Below are 19,387 nucleotides of genomic sequence, written 5' to 3'. Positions count from 1 at the left end.
GCATTTTTCTGAATTTTACGTGTTTTTTTTTTGAAAAACTTTCTTATAGCTCTTAAAAAATCACCCTTTGTATATACATATATCTATGAAGGTTGATCAGAAGGGAGGTGCTTTTTGCAATAGGGTTTTTTTTGGCAGACAACGCGTGACTACTGTCAAACTAAATAGATATTTTTTGTTCAGTATTCATTGAAAGGACCTACGCCTCAACAACGTTTACAAATCGTACAATTTTATTACGACAATCGACGCTCCGTGAAAAGTGCTCATCGCGCGCTCAGGTCAACTTACAATTTTGTTCAGCGATGAGGCCGTTTTTTTTCTTAATGGCTACGGCAATAAGCAAAATTGACGTATTTGGGATGAAGAGCAACCATTCAAGAAGGGCCATTGCATTCATTGAAAACAACCATTTGGTGCGATCTATGGTCTGGAGGTATTATCGGTCCATATTTCATCAAAGACGAGGCTGGCACCAATGTAACAGGAAATGGCGAACGCTATCGCGCCATGATAAACGACTTTTTGATGCTGGACACTAAAGCCACAACATTTGTCTCCTGCAAAACAACGCCATACTTACCATACAGCCCATGAAACAATGGGATTTACTGTGTCGTTTCGGTGTTCAATTTTTCTCTCGTCTCGGACTAGTGGATTAGCCACCAAGATCATGTAATATCATATCTTCCCACCACCTTCAAGCGTTACCGCGCTATGTTACCCGATTTTCTCCCCTAAGTTGCAGACGCTAGCATAACAAACGATCGTTCTTTTGCACGCCAAGTTCGGTAATCGTGCTATCAGCCGTCAATTAACAACCTCGGAGTTGCGAGTAGGGCCAATGTTATGCGAACGACTCATTAACGATTCAGGAGCGTAAAGCGATTATCTAGCAATCGTGAGATAGAGCAAGAAACCGGCACCAAACTCTTTAGAAAACTGGGTTAACAAGTTGCGTCACTAACAAACCAGCCAAAGCCGCCACACAGGGCCGAAGAGAGCATATCCGGGCCCCGGGGGAAAATTCCGGGCCCCGCGGGAAAATTGTAAATGCGGGCCCTTTCCAATAATGTCTAATTCATATAAATACGTATAATCTCGGGTCCGGGCCCGGGGGAAAAAGTACCCGAAATCAGCATTACCTCTAGAATACAAAGTGCTACTATATAAAGCCATGCTAAAACCAATATGAACATATGGTATAGAAATATGGGGAACGGCTACGCCCTCAAATATCGAAAAATTTCAGAGAGTGCAATCTAAAGCCTCTGCGGATAATCACGGGAGCTCCAATGGTATATAAAGAACGCTAACATTCACAGAGATATTTGCATACCTCGTGTAGCCGATGAAATAGCACGGTTGAGCAAAAAATGCTTACAAAAGCTAGAAGACCATCCCAATAAACTAGCGCGAAATCTACTTTTAGATAAGGCCACACACGATTGAAAAAAAGAGACATCTTCAAGTCTGCACTATCTTAATGATCTCATCTCACACGAGAGTCCGTCCACAACTTCCTCCAACCACATCTATCACATTCGAAAAAAAAAAAAACAAAAAACAACATCATTTTCACAATCGACATGAGGGACAACGGAACCTCTAAGGGAGACTGGAAACTAGGCCTTTCCGGCTCCCAGCTATGAAGAATTGGAGATTCACAACCGATTTAATCATATACGTAAATATATGTTCATTTGAGCAAATAATTCGTTTCTTAGCACTGGCAAGGAAACATATTACTCTAGTATATAAGATTTGTAAACTTATTGTTAGTTTCTTATACAAGAAAGATTCAATAAATAAAGAAAAATGGAAAAAAAAATCCATTAATTTGTTGAGGAAAAGTCGTATGGGAAGAGTTCCGTTTTACTGTTCCTTTGAGCCCTGCCTCAGCAAGCAATCGCAATTACAATTGAATTGGTATTTATTATAAATACAAATATTAAGAACACTGCTTGTGGTTGGATTCGGATATTTATAATTTACTTCGGGTAATGTTTAATTTAATGGGCCCTGCATTGAACTGTTTTTAGTTCAGCTTCAGTGAAAATAAAATTAAAAAAAAAAACGTTTGTATAGTTTGGAAAGAGTTACAGTGGTGGTATATTTTTCCGATAACTCATTCAACATAAGCAAATATCATATAGAAAGGCACAATTTATAATTAATGCATGGAATTACAAACTTGTATCTGTATTTGATATCTCATGTAAAACGCGAAGGGCGTTAAACACATTTAAACTTTAAATTTTCATTGTGAAAATATTAATATAATATATAATGACTGATGACTTGCAATTTTTTATTTTTTAAAGGGTTAGATATATATATAATTGGCGCACTCACCCTTTCTGGGTGTTTGGCTGAGCTCCTCCTGCTATTTGTGGTGTGCGTCTTGATGTTGTTCCACAAATGGAGGGACCTACAGTTTCACGCCGACTCCGAACGGCAGATATTTTTTATGAGGAGCTTTTTCAAGGCAGAAATACACTCGGAGATTTGCCATTGCCTGTTGAGGTGGCGACCGCTATTGACCCGATTTACACGAGGAGACATCTGGAAGGGAAACATTTTGTTCAAGGGCGAAGGACGGTCGGGGAAGAGAGAAGGGATTTTGTCTCCCGTACTCGGCGACACGCTTTGCTCTTCTTATTCGTATTTCTTATCTTAAAGCAATTTTTGACAGTTGCTTCATTCGTTTTCTTCTTTTGTGGAAGAAAGTTCTGAGTTATGTGTTGGTTTTCAATCAAACGGAAGATAACAACGATGACAAACATCCGAACGCTGCTTGGGAAATGCACGATTATTTTTGCTAGTAAAGTAGGTATAATTTAAAATATATTATGGGACATGTTTATGTTGATTTCTAATTTTTCCCTGCATTTCTAGATACCCAAGGTAATTTTAAGTTAATTATTTACATATGAAGTATTTTTAATTTAATTTTTTTTATTCCAGTATAAGAATTTATAGATATATTTCAATAAAAAAACAACAAATTATTTATTATTTAACCAGTTTGCATTTTTCTTTCATATATTTAAGAAACTGTTGTCGAACGCTCTCTGCTTTACATGTAAGCGCGTGCTAGAATACATCCGAACCAGACGATGCTAAAGTATTAAATGTCAAAATGTCGCGGAAACATTTTTGCCCGTGTGTACGCGAATGAAACATCAAAAGAGAATTTCCAGTGTCTTCCTTCCAGATGTCTCCTCGTGTAAATCGGGACATTAGAAAAAACTGTTTCTATCATTGAAGTCTCGGAGATTCGAACCTACGTTCTCTCTGAATTCCGAATGGTAGTCACGCACGAACGCATTCGGCTACAACGGCCGCAACAAGATTTTAAAAGGTTTACTCTATCAAAAAAAAAGAACTGATTGAAAAATATTCATGCATATTTTATTTATAGTCGAATTAAAATGAATTCCAAATGTTAGAGTTCCACCCTGAATTTTGCAAAATAGCAACAAAAAAGGAACTAGCAAAGGCACATTAACCTTGACCACTAGAACAAAGACCTATCAGCCAGCTGTTTTCCTATTATCGTGTTGTCTTTAATTGTTGTTTTGTGTAGGGAAAATTAATAATAACTATTATTGGCGCATACATCCCTTGTTATATGTTTGACCGAGCTTTTCCAGTCTATGGTTTGAGTGTCGCAGTTGTCTTACAAATTTTCATTTGTGTATTTTCTTTTTTATTGGAAATGACAAATGAAGCGCATGCACCTTGAGTTCGTTATAAGGCCGATTCAGGCCCGACGAGAGGGATGGAGGAGGGATCGGGTACTTTTTCCCCCGGGCCCAGAGTTTTCAGAGGGGCCCGGACTCGAGAGTAATTCCAAGAAATTTCCTGCTTGAAAAAATATAGTAAGTAATACTTCTACCAGAGTTCCGTCACAGACTTTTTTTGGTGTCACCATATCGAATGTTATGATCACGATTACGAAGAATAAATATAATATGGTGATACAAAAGTGTATATTATTGAGCTCTTATTAAAATTGAACATTTTATGCTACTGATTTATACGGTAATTAATAATTATAGTGATGATTAGATTAAATTTAGATAGTTGTATGTTAAATGAAGACCAATTTTAAAACGTAGTTATTCTTTAAAGCAATTTGTCCTTACGTGGATAAAGAATTAAATGTAGAGATAGCAATAATACTTTTTATAGACTAGAAGTTTTTGATTTTTCACTGGGTATGTTATTATATAAATAATTTTTTAAATTCGTTTCCCCAGTCAATTTCACACTTTTATTTTTTTTTTTTATGTTTCGGCAACTAATGCGTGGCCCCTTTCAAGAAAAGTTTGCTGTGTGAAATAACGTTACATTCTCTTAATCTTGTCAATTATTTTGAGTTTAAAACATATACGTTCTGAACAAGTGAACACTTTTCGCATTTTAGATACTTCATAAAACAAGTTATTTTGAATATTTATGACCGCCGAAGAAATTGATTTCAAGAGGAACATATTTCTCGTCATCATGGATTCAGTTATCACTGGTATTGTAAATCGGTTTACTGCAATTAAAAACATAAACAACATTTTCTCATTGCTGTGGCTATTTCCTAAAATTGAAAAAGCAGAACTTCAGACAGCAGCTCTTAATTTTGTTAAAAAATACCCTTCTGATGTGTCGGAAGAAATCTCAATTGAGATGTGTCACTTGAAGACTGTGTACAAGGCGAATTTTACTGGAAATTCGGAATGTTGTATGCCTCCGTTCGACTTGCTGAATGCCATTACAGCTAAAAACTTGGATACTCTGTTCCCGAACATCTGTATTGCTTTGCGAATATTCTGCACCCTGCCAGTATCGGTTGCCGGCGCCGAAAGATAGTTCAGCGCTTTATCAAGGATCAAAGACTACCATCGTTCTTGTTCAGCTCAGAGTCGAGTAACAGGATTGGCAACTTTGTATTTGGAATCTGAGTTAGCAAGGAAACTCGACTTCGATGATATTATAAGAGCTTTTGCCTCAGCTAAAGCAAGAAAAGCAAAATTCTAAGCATCGTGGCAGTCATTTTCAAATATTTGTAAGGCTCACAAAATGAATAAAAAATTTTAACTTTTTTCAGCTGCGTTTTTTATTCCAGATCTGCTGAGAAGTTTTCTAAAATTCATTTTAATCAATATTTCATAATTAATTCTATCAAAAATTTTATCAATGAGTTTTTCAATGTTTAAATGTTATATCCCTATAACATAATACGCATTTTGATAAATAAAAAAATTTGAAGGAGCCCGCATCTCAAGTTTCCCCCGGGGCCCGAATACTCTCTCCACGGCCCTGGGCCGATTATTAATGTTTCAAGAAAAATCATCGCCTTTCGTTACTGAGATCACGTTAATTTAATATTGATTCCAAGAAAGTGGACTATCAGCTTGGAGTATTTCGCAAAAACAAAATCATAACTCACTATATCCCTAAGATATTCTTCTCAACGAACTAAATCTTAACAAATGTATAAGTACCATAAATTCCTCTCCTTCTTCACTGCAAACCACCCATCATTTTTGTTAGTTAATCTTATTTGTTCTGATTCTTACTAAAAATGTAGTGTTGATTTTTCGCGTAATTTTATTTAATTTTTGTTTCGCTTTATTTATCCACCTCTGTTGAAGTGCACTCAACTGGTGTTTCTTTGTTTGGATTTTCTAATTTTGTTTGAGATGGTTTTTTAGCTTGCACTACCTCAACGGGCGATTCGAGCTCAACAGTAACAGGACCGTCATTTTGTATGTGCACTTGCATGTAGGCTCCAAATTTGCCATCTGTACATAAATAAACAATTTATGTATTTAAGATAATATGTAATATAATATAAACAATAAAGTTCGTCGTTACCTTTAATTTTCGCCGCAATATAATCATTTTCCAAACGCTTCAGAAAATTGTTATATAAATTTTGAGCAGTGTCACCTTGCATGGCTAAGTGAAAATCAGGCTTATTCCCTTTAAGGCGATGATAGAGCGTAAATTGTGAAACGCACAAAATTTCGAGTTGTTCATCCTTAACGCTTTTCTGCCAACGTTTACCGGTTGTGTCTTCAAATAGACGCAGAGCGAGTAGCTTGCGTACACTAGCGTTTAAGAGTTGATGAAGTTTTGTTGATTAAATAATATTTTTGTTTTCATATTAGCACACTTACAGATATTCCACATCCTTTTCTGTGTCTGAGTGCGTTATGCCTACAAGCACACATAGACCACGTCCTATGGAGCTTATTAATTCGTCGCCAACTTGAATGAATATCGCGTGTAAAAAGGGATTTTATAGTCGAATTTCTATTGATATCTTACCGGTTACTTTTGCAGCAGATACTCGTTGTACTATAGCTTTCATTTTGTATTGTTAAAATGTAATACAAATAGTTTTATTACAAAGAAATTCTAAAAAGCGCGCAGCAGCTGTTTTATGTTTATGTTTATAATTCGCGATTTATGACAACTAGTGAAACAGCTGATTTTGCGTACAGTACGAGTACGTGCGGCAAGTGTAAAGTACAGTACAATACATTTGAGGAAGTGGTTTATCAAAGGGACGTTAAGTTCAAATTAATTTTTATTACAAGTTGAATGTGAAAATGAGTTGAGTATTACATTTTATTGCAACTACTTTCCAAAACAAGCTAACACATAAATAAGAATTCCTAAAGTAACTAAATACAAGGTGCCGCAAAATTAAGCATCCAATTTTCTTTTTAACTTTTTTACTAAATATTAGGTTGAGGAATAAGTTCGTAGCGATTTTACCGAAACTTCTATTTAAACAAAAAATAATAATTATATAAATAAGTTAATCAATTATATATTCGCTGTTGCTGTTTACAACCTCTTCTCACCTCCTGACCAATTTGTTATTGCCTTTCCGCCCAAAAAATCGCCTGATGTGGTGTCAAAGAAATTGTTAAGCCAATTTTTAAGGTAACGTCCTTCATATGGTTTGACAGGGAGCGGAAAATTTGGTAATCGGTCGGGGCGAGGTCCGGAGAATACGGCGAATGCTGAAGGACCTCCCATTCGAACTCTTTGAGTGCGTCTTTGACCACTTGTACAGCATGGGGTCTGGCGTTGTCGTGAAGGAGTATGGTTTGGCCATGTCGATCAGTTCTTTTCAGTCGAATAACCTCATTCACGCGATGTAGCTGAGAAATGTAGAGCCTTTGTTGACCGTGGAATTATTTTCGAGCATTTCTCAGTGCACCATGCCTTCGCAGTCCCACCAAACACATGGATGAAGATCCACCTTGGTTCTCGGCTCTGGCGTATCTCCTGGAGCCACCCACTCCTTTCTTTGCTTTATATTGATGTATAGGCACCATTTCTCATCCCCCGTGACGATTCGGTGCAAAAAGCGCTGTTTGTGGCCGCTTGTTGCTTGATGGCGGACAAGATGCTGAGAAACAATTTGAACACGACTTTCTTTGTTCTTTTCGGTGAGCTCGTGAGGCACCCAGGCTCCCAATTTTTCGGTAAGTCCCATTGACCGAAGGTGGTTGAGAATAGTTCTATGATCGCAGTTCATTTTTTCCGCCAATTCACGACTGGTTTGGTGACCATTCTCCTTCAAAAGTGATTTGTGACGCTCTTCAGCGAATTCAGAGACCCTTCTGCTGCAGGACGTGTCATCGACGTCAAAGTCGCCATTTTTGAACTTTTGCGAATCATTTCCGTGCTGTAGACTCCCCTATGACACCTTCTCCATACACGTCGCAAATGTGCCGGGATGCTTCGGCAGCTTTTTGACCTCGATGAAAAGAAAGAAGAGCAGATGTCGAAAATGTTGATTTTTGACTCCTGGGTATTCAATTTTTAAACCTCGAAAATAATAAAAAATAAAATAAAACAAAAATGCAATTAACATAGTTTTGTAGAGCAGAAAAAGTTCTATCGAGTGAATATTTTGCCAAACAACAAACAATTAGTTAAAATAAAGAAAATATAAAATCGCTATGAACTTATTCTCCAACCCAATACAAAAACATAATTTTGAGTGGAGGGAGCCTTTATTTTGGCCATTTCGTGCTCCATTACTCGAATGTTTGTATATTAAAGCTGTCTAGTTCACAAATGTCAAATATGATTAACGTACGACGTCATTCGCAAAAATTGTAAATTTTCCGATGAGGAGACTCATTCTGCGCCACCTTGTACAAACATAATTATAAAACATGTTATTTTGGTTTGTTGTAACACCGTGAAACACTCTCAAATTCGAAAGCATTAGGCTGGAATAACAGCATGGGCCCCACCAATGTCACTGCTGCGGCTCTAAAATAATTCTTTAGAAATGCTGGCAGGCCATTCATTCTTGGTCGCACAAAAATCCAGTTCATCCCAAAGCACTTACAATTTATTACAAGTTTTCGATTCGAGATAAATTTCACATAAAAGAACAATGTCCAAGCAAAATTCGTAGTTATCGTTATTATGCCTTTCGCCAGTTTAGTGTTGTTTATAATGGTTTTAGAAAATTATTTCGGCAAAAGCTGGAATTAAACCCGGAACATTTTCGTGCGACTATTTTTCACTATTTTTGACGTGGATTAACAAGACAGGAATTCATCGATGAACTAAAATCCTTATACGGCGAGCTGGCACCACCCTGCAGTACCGTAAAGAAACTGGATTTACCCGTAATCACTGTTCGCTCACCAACGAATTTCGGGAAGGTCGTCCAAAATCAGTTGTTGTGTCAGAAAATATCAATGAAATATGAAATGAGCATTAGATTATCGGGAAAACGTGTTACGAAAATTATTTAAAACGAATGCTAAAGTGTATTGATCATCATGGAGAACATTTGGAAACTCAATAAAACCGTTTTTAGCCACCAATGTTCATTTGTCCATTGTTATGCAAGAAATATAAATAGCAACCCTGTGATATCTAAAAACGTAGAGTGCTTTAAATTGTTATGCCGCCAGCGAAAGATTGATGGTTTTTATGACAAACTGTTTCATTGCAACATACAGTAGAAGCCCGATAAGTACAATTGGAAAATTTCAGCAATGATTGCACTTAGCGAAAAATTGCAATTTTGCGAATTTCTCCTGTGGATCGAGGAATACCTAGGGAAAAATATTTTAACTCTATTCAATGCAATTAATGAGCTCAAAAGGTCGATATTCAAGAAAAATGAATACATATTTATTGAAATTAATACAAAGAGATCAATGCGGAAGGACATATGAGTGTGTGCTCCAAAATTCAATTATTTTTTTTTTTTTGAAAAATTTTGTTATTTTCGATTGCGTTTTCTCGTAACACTTTTCAAGTGCTTTTGATCGGATATCATGCAAACAAGCGATCTGATTGAATGACAGTACATCGTTCTGTTCACCCCATTTCAAAATTGTATTGACACAGCCAAAAATCGAAAAATGCTGGACTTTTTCGGTTGTTTCTTCTTGAGTAGTATCTTCGGGTTCATTGGCTTCACTATCACCTTCATCTATTCCTAATTCCAAAACCCAATTGCGGATTTCATCTGTGTCTGCTTCACCCACATAGTTTTCGACCATCTCATTTAACCGTTGTAATCCTCCAACAAGAAGGGGGTCGTCAATTTCGATATCCAATGGCATATCGTCTGGATTAGATTCAATAATCGCGTCAGCTGTTGGGCTTGTACCCAATACGCTTTTCCAGCATTTAGCGATCGTTTCAGGGAGCAATTTCCCCCATGCTTGGCTCAACATGATCACGGCGGTTTTCAAATCAATTTTCTTCAATAGTTCATGTAATGAAGAATCTTTTTCACTAATTATGGTTTCCATTAGCAATGTTTTGTATTGAATTTTTGTCAAGTTATATTAATAACACCTTGATCCATTGGCTGTAAAATCGCTGTGCAATTGGCCGGAAAATACATCACTTCGATCTTAGCACAAACTAATTCTTCTTCGGGCGGATGAGATGGGGCTTGATCCAGCAAGAGTAATGCTTTGGGTGGAACATCATTTTCTTTGGCGAATTTTTTCACTTCTTCGACAAAATTGTCAAAGAACCACTTTTTGAAGATATCCCGCGTCATCCAAGCAGTCTTGTTGCTAGCATAATTCACCGGTAGACGAAAATTGTTAAAACAACGCGGATTCATAGATTTGCCGATCGTTAATGGTTTTATTTTGTGGCTGCCATCACCATTTCTACACAAAAGAACACTGATTCGATCTTTTGAAACTTTGTTGCCTGGAGCACTCTTTTCATCTTTCGAAACGTAAATTTTATTTGTCAAAAGTTTCCAAAAGAGCTCCGTTTCATCAGCATTATATATTTGTGATGTTACATATCCTTTTTCAGCGATTTTCGCCGTCAATTTTTCCGTAAATGGCTCAATGGCTTCTGGATCAAAAGATAATGATTCACCAGTCACAGTCAAAAAGTGAAGTCCGAAGCGTTTCTTGAATCGCGAAAACCATCCATCACTTGCATTGAATTGTTCTCCATCCTTTTTTATTTCATCAAATATTTTTAATGCTTTGCTTTTCAATATCAAGCTAGAAACAGGACCATTTCGTCGCCGCTGATTCATGAAAAACTGGTACAAACGCTTCTCGAGCTCTGGATGATTGCCAAACCGCAAAGTATTCCGTTTATTTCCAAGTGAAAATGAATTGTATGCATTTTCTTTTAACGAACGGGATTGTTTTTTTATTCGACAAATCGTTGCGCAATCAACTTTGTATTCGAATGCAAGATCTCGTTGTTTAACTCCTTTTTCAATTTTTTGGAGAATCTCATCTCTTTCTTTCAATGTAAGAAAATATAGATTCTTTTTCACTTTTCCCATGATTTTATTTGATGAAAGCAAAAAAAAAATTATTCAAACTCCGAACGATTGTTTTACTCTCAAGAACCAGCTTGAAACTAACGCGTGTTGAATGTCACAAATGTCAAAAATCACAAAGCGTGAGAACAGTGTTTTTGGTCGCAATAATTCCGAGAACCATAACTGTGCATAGCTATAAAGCTGTGTCTTCGCGCCTGATGAACGCAAATACATTGCCGTATTAAGTAAAAAATTTCTTCGAACAAGAATTCTTTTGCGCCCGAAAATTGCAATTTTTTATTGCTCTTTTCGAGTTTTCTATGGACTCAAAATCGAATTGTACTTTCCGCGAAATTGCAGTTATCGGCATTGCACTTATCGGGCTTCTACTGTATTTAGGAAAATTGTCATTACCTGCCAGCGTCCGACCCCTGTTAGTGAAAACTTTTTGTTATTCCACGTCCACAGAGAAATCGAACCCAAAAATACTTACGGTATTTCACGCACAAAAACACCCGACTATGGCCGCTAATTCTACAGAAAGTTAAACGCTATATTATTATTTGTCTTCCCATATTCTGAGTAATCGCCAGCTGCTTTCTTCTTTAAGAAATTTCCATTTCGCATCATTGAGAAAATTAAAAAAAAATGTTCTGCACTAATTTAATTATGTATGTCTTCAGGGTATTTTGTTATAAAAATACGCATTAATCTTAAGCTCATACACTTGCGAAAAGTTCACAAACACTTAACTTTATTGCCCCTATAGAAATAACCGATTGGGGGGCAATTGGTTGTCATAAATTCTTATATTTGGCTTCAAATCAATAAACAGTAGGCTAATAATCTATATTCGGCCTTATATGCCTTACAAAAACAATGTGAGAAAACATGTTTTGAATTGCATTGCTTTTATATGCTATTGTAATTTTTGGTAATTTTTGTTATTCTTAAAAGGTGCATAAGAGATAAACCATAAATATATGTATGCCAAATGAAAATGCGCGATCAGTAAATATGCTAAAAATTATTATTTTAATGGCCTTAGTAGGCAATGATCAAATAATTGATTTAGAACTAAATAATAGTAATATCAATATTACAAATATATGCATGTATACATATTAATAATAATACGAGGAATACACTATACATGTAGCTAAAAATGAAACTACCTATAAAAATATTAATTTAAAAAAGTTTAATTATTACGAGTATTTCACAAATGTAAAAAGAAAGCAAAGCAGTAATTTCAAGGTCTGGACGAAGCGATGTACCAATTATATTACAGTTGTTAATTAAAATAAACCACCACTCCTTGACAAATGTGAAGTAAACTGTTACAACAACAACAACGAATGTGCATAATTTCATGTACCATATAACTTATTTAGTATACCAATTAAATGTACGAGTATATCGTTGTACAGATAGAGCAAATATAACCTTTTCTACGCAATACAAAATAATTAGTTATACGGACTTTATTTTTTTTTTTTATTGTTTCAGTGTAGTGTTCTTTTTGTAGGTATTTGCCGTTGTACCAAAAGTCTCATTTGAGGTTGTGACATCTTTGCAGTCGCCTGGTGGTCCATTAATAAATATTGATTCTCCTCCCTCACTACCAATTATTTTCATAATATCGCTTAAAGTATATTGACCAATAAAAACGTTGACTCGCTGCAGCAAAGAAGTTTAGGAAAAGTGAAGTTAATGGTTTTTAAGTATGCAAAGAGGTGCATCCTATTCACATCCATAATTAATTTTTTAATTATGTGAGATACATACATATGTACATATAAATATCATAATACCTCTTGTACATTTTGCTCCACAAAGCCTTGCTCGTCTGTCCAAAGATCTCCCAAAAGCTCTAAGCCCAGTTCATTGATCAACGAGTGGAAGAAATCATTTATGCGCTCTTCTTCGAGTAGATTTTCAAAATCGATATAAACTTCTCCAACTTTGATCTGCCAGAAAAAAGGTATTCCTTAATTTACAATAACTATTAGAGTTTGGAAAATATATATATTATATACATATATATTTTAATGATAATCACCTGAATGCTCAAATTCCTTATACCAAGATATTTGCCAGTTTTAAAGCTGAAGGAAATTCCCAAGCTGAAGTCCTTTACGTACGCCCTGTTTAAAAAGCGAAATAAGCATGCACAACAAAACAAATAATATTTAGTAGTCTTATTTCTGCTTACTCAGCATCACCATCGCCTGCCAAATTGGCAATATAAGCTAATGATCCTTTAGCGGTATAAATCGAGTTGAGCGCAGTTAGTGGTAGAGTAACATTAAATATTGATTTTCGTATCATAGAAATCCTGAAGTCATTTAAAATAAAATCGGAAAGACCAGTAAGCTTAAAATCCGTCATAGAGCCAGTGAAGCTACAAGTAAAATAATTTGATGAATACCAAGAATGCGAATATTGATTCAAAAGCTTTTTTCATTTACTCTATAATATATTTATTGTTCATTTGCGCTTCGACTTGAGTGATTTGAAAAGGGTCCAAGGCAGGCAAGCCCAACTGCGGTATCGGATGACACATTCGTACACGTAACTGTTCTAAAAAGTCTAAAACTGCATCTTCGCCAATACTCTCAGCTTGCGGTGCAATGTGGAAGCATATAACCAATACCAAAGCTATGGCGTGGAACAAACGGCTACTGTACACATTAAGAGATACCATTTTGCTGTAATTCATATTACTTATTCTCTCGTTTTAACCATTTATTTTATTTATTATATTTAATCTTGTGTATTATTTTTCTACAAAACCACTTTAGAGAGTTCTTAATTGCAGTTAGCGCCAAACAGTCAGTTACTGCTGAAGGTGATCTGACCATTACAAATTCATGTGGGTTGACGTTATTTTAAGAAAAACTTTCGCCAATTTATGCCTTGTATCGCACACACACTTCAAAAGTTCTTCAAAAGTTTATTTAAACGAAGCAATCAAAAGTGGCAGATAAACCGACTTTATCAACAAATGTTTGTATTCTTTAACAAATTTCGCCAAGCAGGAAATTTTTAATTAAAACGAAAAACGTACAACTATTCCTTGATTATTATTCAGAATAGTCTCCATCGTATCATTTTAAAAATTACATTATTCTAAAAAATATAATCCATCTAAAAATTCTTTTTTCATAGACCAATTTTTGATTCGCCTTCCGCGTTTCAAGCAAATCCCTTTTTAACATCTCAATCATCGCAAAAATTGTTCAAAGGTGTGAGAAATGGAAACAGGATAAATAAAGTCAATCCAGGAAATTTCAGATGAGTATGGAGCATAATCCCAGTCTCTCATGATGAACATTCTCCCTCAAACACAGAGGGCATGAATTTGGAATGGAACACGCCACGGCAACCAAATAAAACAATTTCTAAAACCGTAGTTTTCGCATAAAATAATTATATCGACAGCAAATTGATGTTTTTTTTTACAAAAAAATTAATACTCGATGCTAAAACTCGTTTCAAACCCAAGACATCGTTTGTAACAAGACGTTAATATCTGCCGTTATCTGATGGAATAAATCTTTAATATATTGTTTAACTATAAAAAACAAACAAAAGAATTAGATAGACGCCGATCACGTAAACGAATAAGAAGATATCATTCTTCCATTTCTTTATAACTTTCGGAGAAGAAAGATCCAAAATTCTCTTGTTTTTTGTGAGTTTACATTATGAAGTTTATATAAATTTATATTACTAAGAAAGTAAAAGGTTTTCCAATAACAGGAGAGATGATTAACGCATTTTTATGACCGGAATTGGATGGTATTGATCTGGACAATGTTTATTTTCAACAAGACGACGCTACGTGCCACACAAGCAACGAAACCATTGTTCTTTTACGGGACCGTGTTATTTCTCGAAGAGATGATCACAATTGGCCACCAAAATCTTGTGATTTAACACCTTATGACTTTTTTCTTTGGGGCCACGTGAAAGAGAAGGTCTACGTCAACAGACCAGTGTCGATTAAAGACCTCAAAGATGGAATTCGTGAGGCTATCGAGGACATAGGACAGCCACTTTGCAATTCGGTTATGGAAAATTTCATGAAAAGGAGATTGTCCTGTAAACGTGGTCGTGGTGGTCATTTGCATGATGTTATTTTCCACTATTAACGGCATACCTTCCTCTTTATAATGAAATAAACATCCAATAATTTATATTAAAAAATAGCATTTTTTGTTGAATATCAAAATACTACCTCTTATTGGAAAACCCTTTAGTTAATATTATATTTAATTTGGTAAATATTATATATATATTTGTATATTAAAGATTTTAATCTTTCATAATTTAATATATGCACATACAAAGCACAACAACAACTCACAAGTGTACTATACAAAAAAGATTTACGACAGAAACTGTGAATTGCGTGGTCATGGTTGGGATTTTAATATTGCATAGACAAGACCAGATTTCTAAAAACAAATATCTTTATAGAATTCATTCTTTCTGAGAAAGTTATAAAAGGGTATGAATTCTATACAACAAACGAAATGTAGTTTAATTTGCTTTGAGTTTTTGAAATATTTTGATTTTTCTGGAGTGAAAATTTTAACTTCGGCTTTTACGATAAGAGTAAAAACTGGTGCAACCCCATTTCCGTGTTTTTTATAGCTAAGCCGCTGGGCATTCTACACTTTTATCCATTTGTTCAATAGGAATATAGTTTTTTTTTTGTTTCTTAACAGTAAAGGTAGAATTTTTAATTTAGAAAACAAGCTCATTTTAAATATTTTCTTAAATCATAAAATGTTCGGAACATGAACAACTGAAGCACTGTGATATCTGGTTAAACTTCACTTGGCGGTTTTCTCAGGTAATCCGGTATTTCTTGTATTTCCTTTTTTGTAGCATGCAAAGCAACTCCTTCAGGCAAGTTACGTTCAATATACTCCAGAAAGGTATCTAGCGTTGAGCCCGTTAACTTGTGGAAATTCAGGTATCGAAAGTATGTGCGCACTTCGTATTGAACGCGGTGCTTTTTATAAATGTGTACCGATTTTAATAAAGTCAAACGATCGTGGTGCGCTTTTCTCTCGGCCCAGCTAAAACGAATTGGCATACTGTTAGTGACATGCGAAACACGATAAAATTATAAATCCTTACCATTTCCCCACTTCAATATTTAGGTGATTTGCTGCTGTTGTCGCAAACCACGCATAACTTTTTAACACCGCTGGATCTACACCACGTAATTCAATTTCTAATTTGCTAAATAGTTTATCTTTTTCAGCAGTAACCGCGGGAGCAATTGATGATACACCTGCACTGGTTGTAGATGCATTGTTACTATAGGATATAGAAGTAAGACGCGACAGAGGTCGAATCGCGGTGCTGCGTTCTATTAACAGATTTCGAAAAGCCTGTAAAGGTTGTATATATTAAATATTGAATATTTTCCAGTTAAATACTTTGTATAACTCACTGATATCATGATTCTGAAATATTTAGTTTGTTTTCGCAAAGGCGGTAGAGGTTATGTAACCTAAAGAAGTGGAATATTTTATTGTTTTTGTTTGGGTTGTAGGGTTGCAATTTAATGTTATCCGAATATATTCTGAAATGCATAAATAATTTTTTACTATACTCAATGAATGAATGAAATGAGTAGCCATTTTACCCCAGAGATATATATCTTTCAATATGGCTTTTACTCTCATAAATAAAATTTTATTCCGCGGATTTAATTATTTAAACGAATAATTTTCTATCAACCGTAAAGTTGGCAACAACTGTGCTAGTGGATGCCCGTGCTAGCAGCACGTGCAATTGTTTTTACTTTTGAATTTAACAATGGAACACACAGGTAATTTGCTACTCAATTACTTCTTAAAGCTTAAAATTGTACACAATTTTTTTAATTAGATATCCCCGAGCTTATTGATGAGAAGGTCACTAGTGAATGTGCTAGTTCTAATGGTAATAGCGATAATGATGGCGACTTCAGCGATTTTGATGAGGAAATGGATACGGAGGCCGTCCAGTGTTTATTCTGCGAACAACAATTGTCATCTGTGGAATCTGGCATGGAACACTTAGATAAGATGCATGGTATTGACTTTCATAGACTGAAACTCAAATTCCATATGGATCAGTACTCATTCCTTAAGTTGATAAATTGTATTCGTAGCGAGAATGTGCCTGCGGAAAAAATTATAGCTGCAAAAGAACCATTTTGGAACGACGAGAAATATTTAAAGCCAAAAGAATACGAAGCATGGCTATGTTATGGTAATTATTGCAAGTGAAAGTGCTTTTACTTAAAAATTAGTACATAATTTTCTTACCAAGATTACGATGAAATGCAACTTGCGAATGTCGAAAACCACGAAAGCACGAATAGCTCAGATCCAAAACCATCTTTAAATGTTTTAGAAGAAAGAGTTCGGGAGCTAGAGGAGTTGCTTCAACGCGCAAGAGAAGATATGGCGAAGATGCGCGCTGGTTTCCAACGGCTATTAGATAAAGAGCCAACTCCTTTAGCTACCATGCGAAATGGAAAGTTAAAGGCGCTAAATTCCGTAGCAGCCGTTTCCGTGGAAGCGGATAGTGGCTATTTCAGTAGTTATGCACACTTCGGCATACATCATGAAATGTTGTCGGTAAGCAGCTTCTTCCAAATAAATTCGTTACTATATTATAACAAAATTATTACTCAAACATTTACTTTTAGGATGTTGTGCGAACAACAAGTTATCGTGACGCATTACTTTTGAATAAAGGTTTCGTTAACGGTAAAGATGTGCTTGATGTTGGCTGTGGTACTTCGATTCTCTCAATTTTCGCGTCGCAGGCCGGTGCCAAATGTGTAATTGGAATAGATAACTCCGATATAATCTACAATGCTATGGATATAGTAAAGTAAAATTCGTATTTTATAACTATTGCTTCGCAGGTATATATATATATATATATGTATATTTTTTATTCTTTTCCAGGCGAAATAACATCAGCAATGTTACGCTGATAAAAGGACGTCTAGAAGATACTACACTGCCACAAGAAAAATTCGACATCATAATTTCTGAGTGGATGGGCTATTTTCTTTTGTTCGAAGGAATGTTGGACAGTGTGATTTATGCGCGCGACACGCACCTGAAAGATGGTGGAATGTTGCTTCCAAATAGATGCACAATGAGCATAGTTGGTTATGGCAGTGAATCACTTTATCAGCAACAAGTTAAGTTCTGGGATGATGTATATGGCCTAAATATGTCAAATATGCGAAAAGAGGTATTGCATGAACCTCTTATCGACGTGGTTGATTCTCAACACATACTCACTGAACCAAATCTAATAGCAGACTTAAACCTGCAAAAAGTCGACTTAAATTATTCTAATTTCACGTACGAAATCCATCTCAATTGTACAAAGGACGGCGAATTATCTGCTTTTGTAGGTTACTTCGATACTTATTTCGATCTGCCTGTGCCAGTTTCGTTTAGTACTTCGCCCAACAGCAAGCCAACGCATTGGAAACAGGTGGTATTCTTCTTAGAACGACCACAGAAAGTAAAAGTTGGGGATACTGTCAAAGGGCAACTGATATGTCGTCGTAGTCGTAATAGCGCCCGATCTCTGGATATAACAATAGAAGCTTTCGGGAAGAAGCACTCCTACTATCTGGACTAATAATAACTACTGAGATACTACCTGATTTACCTGGGCCTAAACTTATATAGATGCATTTCAAATCCATTATTCATTTTGTTGGAAAGATATTAAACCGTAAAATACATGTTTTATACAATATATGAATATTATTAATTGATTTAACAACTTAATCAGATATGTATGTATATATTTATATATATATAATTGCGCGTACACCCGTGAGTGTTTGGCCGAGCTCATCCTATTTGTGGCGTGTGTCCCGATGTTGTTTTACAAATGAAGAGACCTACAGGTTTAAGCCGACTCCGAACGGCTGATATTTTGTACGATGATCTTTTTCATGGCAGAAATACACTCGGAGGTTTGCCATTGCCTGCCGAGGGGGCGACCGCTATTCGAAAAAACTTTTTCATTTTGGTATCTCACCGAAATTCGAACCTACGTTCTTTCTGAATTCCGCCCGACATGATATGACACATATACAACCGCATTTTTAAGTTCCCGCGTAAAACGTGTATGAAAATTGTACTAAACAGCCCTATACGATCACTCTTCAATCAATCACCAAATCCAATAGTAGTATAAGATTCAAGTTTTAATGTCAGTGCAGTTGTCAGATTTTTGGCAACTGGGGGAAAAGCCATAAAACGTTCCTTAAAACCACCTCGGACCCAAGAATCATACTCAGTGCTCAAAAATACATTGAAAACCAGTATCTTATAAAAAACGAGTGAATTTTGTAGGCTTGTGTAATTTACGTTGTACGCCTTTGCGGCAAACCTGTTTGCTAAGCCTAGCCTACCGTTAGATGACTTCGATGACAACACAGTCTACGTTTCCACGACAGTCGGTTCTACGTTACCGAAACGACCCGGATTTATATCCGGTCAAGGACTGTCACTCCAGCAGTATTCCCCG

At 35.8% G+C, this 19,387-nt stretch overlaps 4 protein-coding genes across 4 annotated transcripts; 1 reads left to right on the top strand and 3 right to left on the bottom strand.

The window, feature by feature from the left end:
• Window positions 1–5,592: 5,592 nt before the first annotated feature.
• On the bottom strand, window positions 5,593–6,448 carry LOC129250762 (D-aminoacyl-tRNA deacylase). Its single transcript, XM_054890362.1, has 4 exons — window positions 6,334–6,448; window positions 6,183–6,273; window positions 5,878–6,113; window positions 5,593–5,804 (listed from the first exon to the last, which is right to left on the bottom strand). The coding sequence occupies exons 1-4, from the start codon at window positions 6,374–6,376 to the stop codon at window positions 5,632–5,634; spliced, it is 543 nt and encodes a 180-aa protein (XP_054746337.1). The 5' UTR covers window positions 6,377–6,448; the 3' UTR covers window positions 5,593–5,631.
• Window positions 6,449–12,025: 5,577 nt separating this feature from the next.
• On the bottom strand, window positions 12,026–13,731 carry LOC129253125 (uncharacterized). The gene is made up of 5 exons (XM_054891384.1): window positions 13,279–13,731; window positions 13,023–13,211; window positions 12,870–12,954; window positions 12,622–12,777; window positions 12,026–12,487 (listed from the first exon to the last, which is right to left on the bottom strand). Exons 1-5 carry the CDS (start codon window positions 13,527–13,529, stop codon window positions 12,305–12,307), a joined length of 864 nt encoding a protein of 287 aa, XP_054747359.1. The 5' UTR covers window positions 13,530–13,731; the 3' UTR covers window positions 12,026–12,304.
• A 1,405-nt stretch (window positions 13,732–15,136) lies between these two features.
• LOC129247756 (28S ribosomal protein S10, mitochondrial) lies at window positions 15,137–16,377 on the bottom strand. The gene is made up of 3 exons (XM_054887044.1): window positions 16,281–16,377; window positions 15,962–16,218; window positions 15,137–15,900 (listed from the first exon to the last, which is right to left on the bottom strand). The coding sequence occupies exons 1-3, from the start codon at window positions 16,287–16,289 to the stop codon at window positions 15,645–15,647; spliced, it is 522 nt and encodes a 173-aa protein (XP_054743019.1). The 5' UTR covers window positions 16,290–16,377; the 3' UTR covers window positions 15,137–15,644.
• Window positions 16,378–16,533: 156 nt separating this feature from the next.
• LOC129235534 (protein arginine N-methyltransferase 1) lies at window positions 16,534–18,609 on the top strand. Its single transcript, XM_054869425.1, has 5 exons — window positions 16,534–16,661; window positions 16,721–17,086; window positions 17,147–17,457; window positions 17,529–17,716; window positions 17,794–18,609. The coding sequence occupies exons 1-5, from the start codon at window positions 16,649–16,651 to the stop codon at window positions 18,485–18,487; spliced, it is 1,572 nt and encodes a 523-aa protein (XP_054725400.1). The 5' UTR covers window positions 16,534–16,648; the 3' UTR covers window positions 18,488–18,609.
• Window positions 18,610–19,387: the final 778 nt, after the last annotated feature.

Source organism: Anastrepha obliqua, chromosome 1 (genome assembly GCF_027943255.1).
Source record: "Anastrepha obliqua isolate idAnaObli1 chromosome 1, idAnaObli1_1.0, whole genome shotgun sequence".
NCBI lineage: Eukaryota > Metazoa > Arthropoda > Insecta > Diptera > Tephritidae > Anastrepha > Anastrepha obliqua.
Note: the sequence above shows the minus strand (reverse complement) of the source record. Positions and strands in the feature narration are given on the sequence as shown.

What these genes read in the sequence shown, in the direction of transcription:
- LOC129250762 (XM_054890362.1), bottom strand. Translation starts at nt 6,376, where the DNA reads ATGAAAGCTATAGTACAACGAGTATCTGCTGCAAAAGTAACCG. An exon ending in GAAAAGGATGTGGAATATCT is followed by an intron (nt 6,114 to 6,182) that starts GTAAGTGTGCTA and finishes CTTAAACGCTAG; the next exon opens with TGTACGCAAGCTACTCGCTC. An exon ending in TATTGCGGCGAAAATTAAAG is followed by an intron (nt 5,805 to 5,877) that starts GTAACGACGAAC and finishes ATTTATGTACAG; the next exon opens with ATGGCAAATTTGGAGCCTAC.
- LOC129247756 (XM_054887044.1), bottom strand. An exon ending in AATATTGAAGTGGGGAAATG is followed by an intron (nt 15,901 to 15,961) that starts GTAAGGATTTAT and finishes AATTCGTTTTAG; the next exon opens with CTGGGCCGAGAGAAAAGCGC.
- LOC129253125 (XM_054891384.1), bottom strand. Translation starts at nt 13,529, where the DNA reads ATGAATTACAGCAAAATGGTATCTCTTAATGTGTACAGTAGCCGTTTG. An exon ending in GCAGGCGATGGTGATGCTGA is followed by an intron (nt 12,955 to 13,022) that starts GTAAGCAGAAAT and finishes CTTTTTAAACAG; the next exon opens with GGCGTACGTAAAGGACTTCA. An exon ending in TGGAGCAAAATGTACAAGAG is followed by an intron (nt 12,488 to 12,621) that starts GTATTATGATAT and finishes TCTTTGCTGCAG; the next exon opens with CGAGTCAACGTTTTTATTGG.
- LOC129235534 (XM_054869425.1), top strand. An exon ending in TACATCATGAAATGTTGTCG is followed by an intron (nt 17,458 to 17,528) that starts GTAAGCAGCTTC and finishes ATTTACTTTTAG; the next exon opens with GATGTTGTGCGAACAACAAG. An exon ending in AATGCTATGGATATAGTAAA is followed by an intron (nt 17,717 to 17,793) that starts GTAAAATTCGTA and finishes ATTCTTTTCCAG; the next exon opens with GCGAAATAACATCAGCAATG.